Genomic DNA, 12,354 nt, shown 5'->3' with positions numbered 1-12,354 from the left:
CCTCATGCCCTTCAGAGCTCTAGATAACGCTCTCTGCAGATAAGTTCCCCTTCAGAACTGTCAAATCGCGACGGCAATAGGCGTTTACCGCTAACTGTAGACAGAGCCTTCTTTCAAGATTGCTGGGAGCTTGCATCTCATAATTTTGATCTCGCCATGCAGTGCAGTGACGTAAAGCGTCATCTTTTACAGGCCCCGACGCAAGGCTGCTTGTTGGCTGTTCTCTCTTTGTGCACGCAAGTCTTTACATACATTGACATATATCGCAAACATTCCTCGCGGTATGCGTCACGTAGCTTAAAAGTTGCCCTATGAAGCAGCCCATCACATAGTTTTCTCGCAGCTGAAATATTTTCAGACTATGAGCACACTTTTGAAGTGGAGGAAGATCTTGCAGCTCTCCCCTTCTTTGACGAAAAAATAGGGAAGGATAGAGGGCGATACAGGTAGCTTTCCTTTTTTATTTTCAGATACAGTTGATTATCGCCTTTTCGTCGCTTCTTCAACGCCGCTTTCCTGCTTTCTGCAATGCTTTTCCACTTGAGATATGCTTCGAGGTACCGAGTCGCTCCTTTTTTTTTTTTACAGAGCTTTGTCTCCTAAAATTTGCGGCCTTCGAATGCCTTGCATATCTCTTCGAATACAACTTCTTACAAATGTCGACAATGGATATTTTGTGCCGTGCAACAACTTGACTTCTTTTTAATGCTAAAGCATTAGTCCTAATACGAGAAAAGCCGACGGTGTGTGTTTGTTTACTGGCAGATGGCACAGAAAATCCCAGTGATGGGCAAGAAAAATTCAGTGACATCCTCAAGCGGACCTTCAACACACAGAACAAGCCGAGGAGCGCCACTTCAGAAAATTCTATACATGTCGATCGTCTATATATACCACCGCTTGCCCATCTCCATGCCGCGCCAGTTATCCTTATCGCGCCAAAATTGTGGTCCAGCCGTTCATTGTACAGCATTCCGGGTGGTGTCGTACGATCTCCCATTGCATATAGCTTACATAAGGTAGTCAAGTTGGAGACTAGCTTGCGACGGGTGTTCTAACCGATGACATATGCGCCTTAAATTGTATGCCTTGCCACACTTTCGTACCGCCATTCGGAAGCAACCATTCGTCGTAGAGCGTTCCAGGCGGTGTCGTGCGCGCGTGCGTGTGTGTTGGTAGTCTCATACATCGCTGCAAGAACGTAGCCTGTCTCAGTACTTTACAAGTAAGGGAATGTAAGATTATATGGCTTGTACAAAGTGTGTATAGCTACGGCTCGTAGCCGTGACTCATGACTAAGAGTGATTCAGCAGTGTTGCAAGACTCAGCACTGTATTGCTTTAGCCTTCTCACACGTAACCACTCTTAATTTTTACTACAGCATTTTTTTTTATTGGAGCACTGAAACTTACTCTCCATGGATGACATATGCAAAATCGGGTTCGTGTTTGCTGTGCGTTCAAGCTGGGCGGCCGATGTCGCGAAGCCGCGGTCGCCGACAGCCGCCAGGCTTGTTTTGTCGCCGGCGGAGTGCATGCCACGTTACAAAAAACACTGGTCATAGGTCGTGTAAGTATCTTTGTCAGCCTAGCATGATATCTTGGCTTTCCACAGACAGTCTTGCGACTGGCCGGCTACCAGTCGCTGTCGTCGACAGGTCTGCGTCGGCGATGTCTGACGCTAGTCTGACATCCCCTCCAGAGGACTTAATCGCGGCCGGATTTATCGACAGCTGCTGCCGAGCTTCATGGCAGTAGCAGGAAGCCGTTGACCCACCTTATACATGCGTGTACAATGTATTGCATAAATTTAGTTGATAGTCACCGGGGGCGTGTGTTTCCTGTTACATCCCGTCGTGATTTTGGCTGTTGACGCAGGATAAATGCACTTCGGCGCTAACGTGGTCTTTCACAATTTTAGCCTGGCGACAAAGAACCTCTGACTTTTTCAAAACAGCCATTCTAGTTTTTATCCTTTGCGGCACATGGCCATCTTTTTTTCACCATCACCAACTATCTTTTGACCGCCACTTGCGAACAGCGCGTCAATCAATCGGGATATTTTTAACTTCTAATTTTTATAACACCACGGAGTCATGAGGGATTGGACGCGAAGATGGTGATAAACTTCGTGACAAGTTTTATTCTTAGCGGCAAAACCTGACCAGTGAAATGCTTTCTGTGCTCACACGCACTATGGACAAGGAGATAGAGAACATTTATTTTCACATTTTTAGAGGTTTTCGCAGTCGTTACGGGCCGCTAGGCGCTGTGGTTCACCCTTGGTCGAGGATGCCACACCTGGTTGCTGCTGTCGTGGCTTGACGTAGGACGAACCTCTTTACATCTTATTACTCGCTGGCGATCAGGTGCTCCCACTGCATCACATCTGGGTTTTCTATTCTCGGACCTAACTCTGCCTGCGGGCAGGTCGATGTTACGCGCACGAATGTCGGTTAGTCCTTGCATCGCGGAGATTCGTCTGTTTGTTATGTAGGGCCCATCTTGTGCAGTTTATTAAACGTTGGTAGGTGCCTGTCTACAGCCTTCTCCTATCTACTAGCTCTGAGTAGCTTTCCCGCTGGCTCCGGTAATGATCTAGGATGTCAGAGGCTTAAGAGTGATTTAGGATGTCAGAGGGTTTAAAGTGCCTGTGGTGCAGATTACTGAGTCTTCTTGGTTGACGTATCCTCGAGCTAACTCTTCCGCTACCTAACTGCGTCTCATTCCCCCGTGTTCCGAAACCCACATGATTTTGTGTGTGTCGATGGTTGTGCTTCTTATTGGCTTTTTTATTATCCGTATTGTTGCCTTGTCGATTATTCCTCTCATGTAGTTCCTGCAAACTTGTTTGGAGTCAGTGATTAAGACATAATTTTCTCCTGTTGCGTTTTCGCGCGCGTTTTTCACAACGATGGCTTCTTCTTCAGCGGATTCTGTGGTTAGGCTGGCTGTCATTGCGCTCGCTAATTGCTCCCGCCTTCGTGCGTTGCTACAGCGACCGTCTTGCGCTTGTATTTGTACTTGGCGGCGTCCCTGTAGAGTACGCTAGGGTTGTCTCTGAATTCGCTGTATAAGGCCTCGACCCTGGAGCGCAGACTGGCTTCCGACCGACATTGTTAATGGACTGGAACTATGATTCGAAATACCCACGTTTATTTAGTATGCTCAGCGTGTGCGGCACGCTCTGTAACCGTGCAAACTAGAAGCGCATGTCCAGATTTTCTGGACTTGTGTTCGTTAACAAAGCATTCACAGTCTGTGCATTCGACCTGAGCGATACTGGCAAACTGCAATCTTGGCTTTCAAATTTGAGCAGTGAATGTTCTTTCTTGTTAGCAATACACATATTTCTACAACTGCACGATGCAAATATAAAAGTAGTTCATGCTTGTAATCCATGCCATTGCGCTTGTCAGTACAAACTCTGAATGTTTACTGAATGCCAAAGGGTTTCAGCAATGTAATTCTTTCAGTTTTAAGATCGAAGATTCTTCCTCGGTGTAGTCATTGCTGAATTCAGGCATGGCGGCATCCAACGCCTCCTGCAGAAAAATTTAACATTACGGAGAGAATGCTCACATCGAATGTTAAGTGAGGTGAAACATAACAAAAATACGGGTAGGTACGAGAAGTTTAATACGTGCCTCTGTGTATCTCCGTCCGCTCTAATTTTCTAGTATTTTACAGTCACACCGCAATAATCCTATGAAGCCAGGAATCTGTTATGCTGATTATTTTTGTGCTTTCAAAGGAAAAGGCACCTTTCGAGCCATTTTGTACTGGCCACTGAATGGAACATTTTGCTCTACGTGGTGTCGATTATGCTTCTCACCTGCAAAATTATGAGTCCTGTAAGAGTTCTCGCATTCATACGTGTAAAATAAAACACTCTTGGCGAATGGACACATTCTTCAGTTCGGGAGGTGGTCCATTACCGACTTTAGCAAGGTGCTGGCTTTAATTTTGTGATAATCGTACTAGGAAAAGAACGTTTACTTCATCTGAGGGATCGTGAGTGAGAATTCTTTGGGAAATCGATAGTAATCATCTTTTACTTCACTGCGACCTACTCACCTGGTGGACGCTTCCTTTCTATGCGAAAATAAAGGCACCGGTATAACTGAACATTTCAGTTTTCAAAGAGCAAACATAATTTTACTTCCCAGGCTTACTACACTCATCTCTGGTATTCTTGCAAATTTATTTAATGCACGTGCGCGTTTTGTTCATGAAATGCTGCAACCCACCGCTGCAGCCCTCCGCACATGAGCTACTGCCCGTTCGGCATTATGGTATCGACGAACGATACGGAGGATTTAGTGTGAGAACGCCACTCACATATATGCTGGCATGTTTTTAGCTGCCTTTGCAAGTTTCACACATTACACAAGCGCAGATTAGTGCCGCTGCAAAATCTGTATTAACAATCTTGATTTGCTAGTTAATCGCATTTTTTGCTACCTTTGTTGCCCTTACAGGAAAGGTTCATAGAAGGACAGATAAGAAAACTAGGCTGAGAAGGTGTTGTGTGTTACAGTTTGTGATGTCAGGTGGGCCATTCAATATTCTCAGAAACTAAGTACATGTCTACAAAGTGCATCTACAAAAGAACTTATCTTCGTGTTTTAGATGAAGAGCGTCTGCATGCAACGTCTTTCTCCGCATAATTTTTCTTACCCTTCGCATTAGTACTAATAGGAATTATCCCTCAAAAGTACGCCGCGCATTCAAAAACCAGTTGTGCTACCATGAAATGCAATTTTTTCATAATCAAACACCCCATATGATTGTCTCCATCACACTTCCTGGCAGCAGATCTCAACCAGGAACACTGGCTTAGCTTTACGACATCCGGGGACTTGGGCCCTTGCTGCTGCGAAGCGTAAATGTGGCCCACCTTGGTATTGTCAGGGATGAGGCCAAGCCATACCCAAAGGCGCATGAAAACAGGACTGAAAAGCCGCAGGTTTCCTTCGAGTCTTTGCTTTGTTCCTGAGAGATGGTGACACAAAAAAAGAATGAGCGAAACGATTTTGTTAAAAAATCCGCATTTTTTATTCAATACAAAGAAACCACCCTCCGCGTTTTAAACCTGTGGACATTGCGTAAGCTTAAAATTAAATAACGAACTGGCGTATTTCGAACCCTTTAGAGATCATTATCGCTGTAATAAAAAACCCGCAGTAAATCTGCGCATGATGCTATTGACTCACACACTACAGATCCTTCTCAAAAAAATCTCCACACGATGTCAATTCCGCATACCCCTGTACTGCTGCACACCAAGACATACGAAATACGACTCAATATTTCATATCGGAAGTGGGTCGTTCATAAAGCAGGCTCTTTTTAAAGATCTCAACAGCCTAAAGCGCGTCAGCACAGGAAGCTGCAGAGAATGAATGTGTGACGTCATGCTCACCGAAGATAAGGCTCAGCACGAGACTGAGTGCCACGGTGGCTGCCATGGCCATGAGTGAGCACCAGTACGAGGATAGCTGGTACAGCGGGAATACATCCTTCTCACCGCTGCGCAGAAAAACTTCATTGTAGAAGCAAGCAGTTGAATCTCTGACATCGGATTAGGAACGTTTTATTCTCCGCTCATTATTTTTTTTGCTGGAACAAAGGTCCTTATTAACAGCGCCCTTTTTACGGCTTGAATGCCAGAGCCAGAAAGGGAAAGCTTGGGTGGGAGAACACTGCACACAATGCTGTTCACGACGCATGCCACAGACCACAGGCTATCAAGGAAGCAGCCAACAGGGAAAAGAGGCGGTAGGTTTATTTGGAGAAAGGCAGAGAGGTACGGTCGAGGTACGAAAAATGATTCCTAAGAGCGCTTACGTGTGGGAATGTGAAAGTATTGCTGTCCCTGGGTCTATTATTACCCACCCATACATACACACACTACCCACACACAAACACGCGCACGTGTGACAACACCCGCAACGCTGTACAACAAATGTTTGCGTCACACTTTCGGTAGGGAAGATGGTGAAAAAACGGCGCCACATGGAGGTCAACCAGTGGCGTGCGTATAAATATGCAAACGACATGTAGAGGATCGTCCGAACTGGTGGTGGTCGACTTGCTGTCTGCGTCATGCGGCCGCTTGATGATGTCACTCTTTTTTTCTCGCCATTGCTGGGATCATCTGTACCAGCTGCATGTGCAAATCTACGCACACATGAATGCCGTCGGCTGTTTTAGTAACGGGACTAGTATTGCTTTCGCAATAATAACTGGTCTCGTCTCTCCACAGAGAAGGTTAGGAAGAGAAGAAAGGGGGTTACGGGGCTACTCTTTCGGAACTGTGTGACGGGTCACGGCGAGAATATTAGCCGGAGATCGCACATGGTCTGTCTTGTCTTCTTCAAAGGTTATATCATCTTTACTGTTCGCATGCGGAAAGGTTCGGGCAGATTCAGCAGCGCCGCGTGCAGTAGCCCAGCTCCAAGCGACAGCAATGCTTCTGAATACCATCATGACAAAAATAGCGCACACTCTGACATAACACAAAAAAGAAGTAGAAAGACACCACTAGCTCTGAGTCGCAACTGAACTTCATTAAAAAAAAAGGATTATATATACGGTCACCACCTCAAAACTGCACACGTCAAAGCCACGTGGGAACAAATTAACGCGCTGGCAATAAAACAATAAGCTGAACACTAGCAGAGTGCAGCCGATTGTCAAAATAGCAGAATTCCCTATCTGAAAGGGCCCCGCAAGTTTCGCTGACGTCCCTGTTGGTATTTTGGTATTACTGAATACCACCATGTCAGCCCGGACCGTGCATTTCTTCCTCCTGAGAATGGTATCTGAACAGCCTACACACAGCACTATCAGTTAAACCGGTGAGATCACTGGTTAAAGATTGCTCGCGATGTGCCTGGTCTCCTTCGTTTGGCTTAGTTATTGCTTCTGATTTTGTAGGGATAGCAGATTTTTTGTTTTTGTACTTCACATATGTGCTTGCCGTAACATTGCATAAGCATCTGTACATTTTTAATGCAAGTTGCTTTTTTTGCGGGGAATTCGAAGAGGATCCGGTCCCCACAGTGCCTAAAATGCCGCGAATAGCCATGTTGTGCAGCTGCTCTTTCTCGTAATATCAGAGATATAAAAAATGCCATCAAAAACGGTAGAAGAGGTGACTAAAGCATGTGATTGACTGTGTACTGTGCGATGTCAGTGCACGTTAAAGAACACCAGGTGGTCGAAATTTCTGGAGCCCTTCACTACGGCGTCTCTCATAGCCTGAGTCGCTTTGGGACGTTAAACCCCATAAACCAAACCAAACCAAACCGAAAAGAGTTCAAAACAGCGTAGCGGATGTTAAAACGACCGTCTGCGCAAGTGAATGATGCAACCTAAATATAAGTAAAATGCATGAAAGGCGCAGGAAAGTCCCTGAAGGCCAAAATTAGAGTAGTTTTCATAATTTCAAAATTTTCTACCGCATCAAATCGGTATTGAGTGACAAACTGCGCAAGGAGTATCTCAGCATAAATGTAGCTTATTTGGCGCAGTGGTATTTGTAATTCATAGAGTGAAAAAGATATTTTGTAAATCTCTGGCGACAGGAAAGGAAGTAGGAACGATGAATTTAAGAAAATTGAGGCCCTGCAAAAGGCTGCCGTGAAACGTGCTTACATTCTCGCTGTGCAACAGCGTCAAGGCAAAAAAAAAAAAACAAAGTACAGAGTGGCAACGTAGAAATAAAACAACTTCGCTTGTGTTGGAGGCGGCCAAAACCGAAAGACAAAAGTTGGACTCCGCACAAATGATGATGGTAAATCAAGCAAAGAAGACATGTCTGTGCATGAGCCGCCATCCTGACCGAAGAACACTAGGAGAGTTTCCATTCACTTATGGGCGTGTTCCTAGAAGCACGCTGCGCCACCTTTTGTCACATATTGCTGCACTGTAGAGCAGAATTCTGACGCACGCAGCGTAGCTATTCAACCCAGGTGTTGCAACATGCGTGGCACTGTGTGCTTCGAGAGCGCTGAGGTATAATCAAATCTTAAGCCTTTACTGAAATTAATATAACGGAGATAAGTCCATATGAAAGGAAGTTCATACGAGCCTTATTTCGCGAGTAACATCTTTCTTTTGTCTTTTCTAATGTGTGCCAGATGCAAGGAATTTAGCTCTGAATTGTCCCATCATCTTTTCAGACGGCGTGGAGTTCTTACCTAGCGTGTCCAACACCCCAATTACACACTGGAATAAAGTTTTTATCTGCGACGGGTGCCCTGGTGAAGGCTTTTCTATACATTACGACTTGAGCTGAAACATTAATTCTGCCTTCATAATGGTGGCGGATTCTCGAATGAGGGAACTGCTGTAGTCGAACATGTTATTTACCAGTAGGTGCCAGTATCTTTCTACACCCGACGGTAAGTTTCAATGTGTACAAATGTAGACATGGTCAGAGATTTTAGCGAAGTCGGCAGTGTCGAAACAGCTAGTCATCTGGACACCACTCTTCATAGGTATACAAAATATTTTGGAAACCTGTAATAGTGCAGGAAAGCCGCTAAGCATTGATTTTTATACCTGGAAGAAAAAGTATCTGACCTCACAGAAACGAATGGATAAACCGCTAACAATGCTACAAGTGGGGTTAGTTGGTGTTTCATTTTAGGTCTGTTACAGAAATGCGCTGAGTATAAAAAAAAAAGAAGACGGAAGACGATACAGGACTGGACGAAGCGCAACTATCATGTGAATTTTAATGTGCAAAATGAGATATATAAAGAAAAAAGGAAGCCATCAAGGAGCATGCGTCTGATTGTTATCTTGAGTAAACAGCATAAGCTGTCTTCGAAAAAAAGCAATCTCCCTGGCCGATAGCAGTATTGAATGCGTGCTGAACCAACCTTCGCTACAATTAGCTATAAGGAAAGCCTCAATTATGTATCTGCTGACTCTGTCTGAGCGCGTGACTAGCACATGTGCTTAGCAGTGATCACTTAGCAGTGATCTGCACCTGGGCCGCTAATGCTGCCCAGGTTTTTCGAGTGCTCCTGCAATCTGATGTTCAAACAGCGGCCGGTCTGCCCAATATAGCTTGCACCCCACGAGAGAGGAATGCTATAGATAATATCTATTCGGCAGCGCACAAATGGTTCCTTATGTTGTTGGGCACACGAACTGCGTCTGCTCTGCTCTTCGATCATGTCGACCTTCTGACACAACGACTTCAGTTTTCTTCGGGGCAGAGAATAACAGCTTAACGCTGTGCCTGCTTGCCATCTTTTTGAGGCGGTCCGATATCTTATGCACATATGGGATGACGACTGGCCTAACCGTTAAATGTTCACACCCTTTGGCCCGTGGTTGCTTTCTCTTAAACCTATTCCGACAATCCTCCGCTACCGATCTTACAACATGTGCTCGGAAGCAACGTTCGAAAGCCTGTCAGCCTGTCTCTCCAAGCTTTCTTGTACCTTGCAGTAATTATGCCTGTGTGAAGCCTCTTTTAACAACCTTGGAATGGCCTGAATAGAACTTTAGGAATGGCCTCTTGCATCTAATCATATAAGACCAGTACGTCTGATCATCTACCAGGTTTATGCAAGTGTCTAAAAATTGGAGACAGCCATGCTTTCGAACCTCCGCCTTGAAAGCCATGCCTACGTGCGCCGCTTCGAAAGACCTTATCACCGCCTCCGGCTGTCATGTGGCTCACTGGTGCTGAGAGTAAGAAATCATATACGTAGAGAAAACACTTGGGAAGATGAAGAGACGTCTTGAAGGGGCAAATGCATGCTTGTCGCATGGAATGGAGGAGGAGGATAAACTGTATTTCCGCTGACAAACTGTAGCAGAAACTGTGGGGTTATAGCCCCATCCAGTGGCCATGAGCCCGTGGCATTGGGAGACCTCTAGGGCTCCTGTCACAACCCTGATCTGTGTGTCCGAGTTGGACCTGAGTAATGCGACCTCCCACTGGTCTGAATTCGAGAACTGCAAGCCTCGAGGAGGGGAGTGTCGAGGGCAAGCCCAGAGTATGTGGGATAGAGTGGCATGTTATGGAAAAACTTGCCGTCGCTGACAGGCCAGCCGTATGCTCTAACTTAGGGCCCTTTTTACAGTAAAAACGCACAAAGAAGGCAATCCTATGAGGGCCATAGTTGAGGACAAAGGCTCCTGGCAAAGGGAGCTGGCATTCTTCTTGCAGACACATCTTGGTGTTCTTCCCATTGACGACCCGTTCAAGATAAGTGACTCTTCTGAGGTTATTAAATTTTTGAAGACGGCGCATCCTCTGACGTCAATCTAAGTTGACGCAGTGGGTATGTATTGTAAATATCCCCATAGTGCGGTGCAAAAAACGGTTGAGGCCAGCACCGAAAAATATGATCTCGTCCGGTTTCAGAATACTTGTGGGACTTCAGTAGCCGTGTTCATTGACTTGTTTCAGGTGTATTTTAGAAGTGTGTCTGTTGAAGATGAAGGTGTGCTTTACACTCAGGGCAAAAGGGGCTTTATAGGCTCGTGTATTGCGCCAATCATTTCACACGTGGTTTTGGATCTGGGAGACAGAGCACTCGAACAAGGACTTATGAGGGTTTGCTAAGTGTTTTCGTTACATGGATGATTTCTTACTCTTAGCACCAGTGAGCCACATGATTGAGCCGGAAGCGATGAAAGGGTCCTTCGAAGCGGCGCACGTAGGCATGGCGTTCACAGCGGAGGTTCGAAATGATGGCTGTCTCCAATTCTAAGCAAGCAGAAACTGCTGATGAGCTGCGCTAAAATTTCGCATTAGGAAGTAATGTAATCATCGCCAATTTTTTGTCTCCAGAACAAGGCTGCTTTGCTGGGAGCAACAGTGCGATCGTGCCGTGAACCTTGCTTGCTCATTAACTCTCGTTGCTGCATGAAGCTCACCCAGGGATGACTTGTATGAAGATGCAGGCAAGGTCATACGTCTCATGGCTTCCCTCGACAAAGAAGTAAAAGAAACTGTTTAGAATTGTCAAGTTTGTCAGAGTCCAGCAAAGTCGGCCGGGCCTTTGCAACCTTGGAGGTATGCAACAAAAGTTTGGGAATGGGTTCACACGGACTATGCTGTAAAAGACGGTGTAAACCTACTAGGTTTTGGGAGACATGTTCTCCAAGTAGATCGAAGTGATCGCTATGAGATCAACGACAACGGCCAGAACTCTAAAAAAGCTGGACTGTGTTCGCAGCCTACGGCTTCTCTGAAGAAGTCGATACTGACAATGGCCCACAATTCTTTTCGGATGAATTTCGAGGGCTCAGAAGAGTGTCAAACACACAAGAACACCTTCGCATCATGCTGCTTCAAATGGTACCGCAGAAAGGCTTGCAAGAACGACCAAGGAAGCCCTCTTAAAAGAGGTTCTGAGAGATGAAAATGCTGCAGTGAAGTGTACAATACAAGAACATTTTGAAACAATTTCTTTTTTTTTTATAAAAACACCCCGCACTCGATGACTTCGCGGACACCTGCTGAAGTTTTCCTTAAGCGTCTGCCCTGAGTTCCACTGACCCTTCTGGAACCAAGTTTTGCAGGAGACATCCCGGAAGATCTGACACGAGACACGGAGCGACGTACTGGACAAAGACGATCCGAAAAATCCTTCTCCGTCGGTGATGGAGTCTACGTGAAGAACACACGAGGTGAGCCTGCGTCATGGGAAGAAGGTACTGTCGAGCAAGTTGTTAGCACAGGCAAATAAATAATTAGGGCTCAAGAAAAACTACTGTGTGGACAGAAGCGATTGGTCTAGAAAGCTCAGAAGTCCCGAAACGCCTTTTTCAAAACATCTCATCTTCAGAGGCCCTTTCCAGATTCCCGAAGCATGGAAGCGAGGTGCAAAACCTCTCTTCTCGAAGAAGAGATCCAGCTCGGGTACCCTCACGAGAGCTAAGGGCGTGCGGTGACGAGGAGACCCCAAAGACCCTATCAGCAAGACCACCAAGAGATCCACCACCAGTTGCAGTAAGAGAGAATTGTGAACTTAACAAGGCCGGTTCCAGCCTCACAGCATATGAGGATACTAACCTTGCAGGCAACCAGTCAATAGTCCCATTACTGCGACGAAGCACCCGGGAGCGAAACCCTCCCGAGAGATACGCTGCAGAAAACTACACGCCCAACTAAAGTAGAAATTATAATGACTTCTTTATCACTGAAAAGGGAAGAATGTGATATCTGATATCAGTTCAGGTGCACGACCCAGACGTACGACTGTCTTGACAAGCGCTATATAAGAAGAGGCATCTGTGAATAAAGACCACTTTCGTTTCAGTACTGGCTGCGTGCGTTCGTGGCTTTCCTTGGCCGCGATAGAACAGATGCGATGGA

General features: G+C 45.8%; 1 protein-coding gene across 1 annotated transcript in view; it reads right to left on the bottom strand.

Moving 5' to 3' along the window:
* Positions 1–3,454: 3,454 nt before the first annotated feature.
* Positions 3,455–12,354, bottom strand: part of LOC149337269 (putative sodium-dependent multivitamin transporter) — a 64,410-nt gene continuing 55,510 nt past the window's right edge. Inside the window, exons 13-15 of the mRNA XM_089554367.1 lie at positions 5,425–5,531; positions 4,900–4,994; positions 3,455–3,544 (exon numbers count right to left, since the gene is read on the bottom strand). Of these exons, the coding sequence (XP_089410493.1) occupies positions 3,455–3,544; positions 4,900–4,994; positions 5,425–5,531 (292 nt within the window). The remainder of the gene's footprint in view (positions 3,545–4,899; positions 4,995–5,424; positions 5,532–12,354) is intronic.

This window comes from Amblyomma mixtum, chromosome 7 (genome assembly GCF_055824585.1).
Source record: "Amblyomma mixtum isolate Tamu chromosome 7, ASM5582458v1, whole genome shotgun sequence".
In the NCBI taxonomy this organism is placed as follows: Eukaryota; Metazoa; Arthropoda; class Arachnida; order Ixodida; family Ixodidae; genus Amblyomma; species Amblyomma mixtum.
The sequence above is the reverse complement of the archived record's forward strand: the minus strand, read 5'-3'. Positions and strand labels throughout refer to the sequence as shown.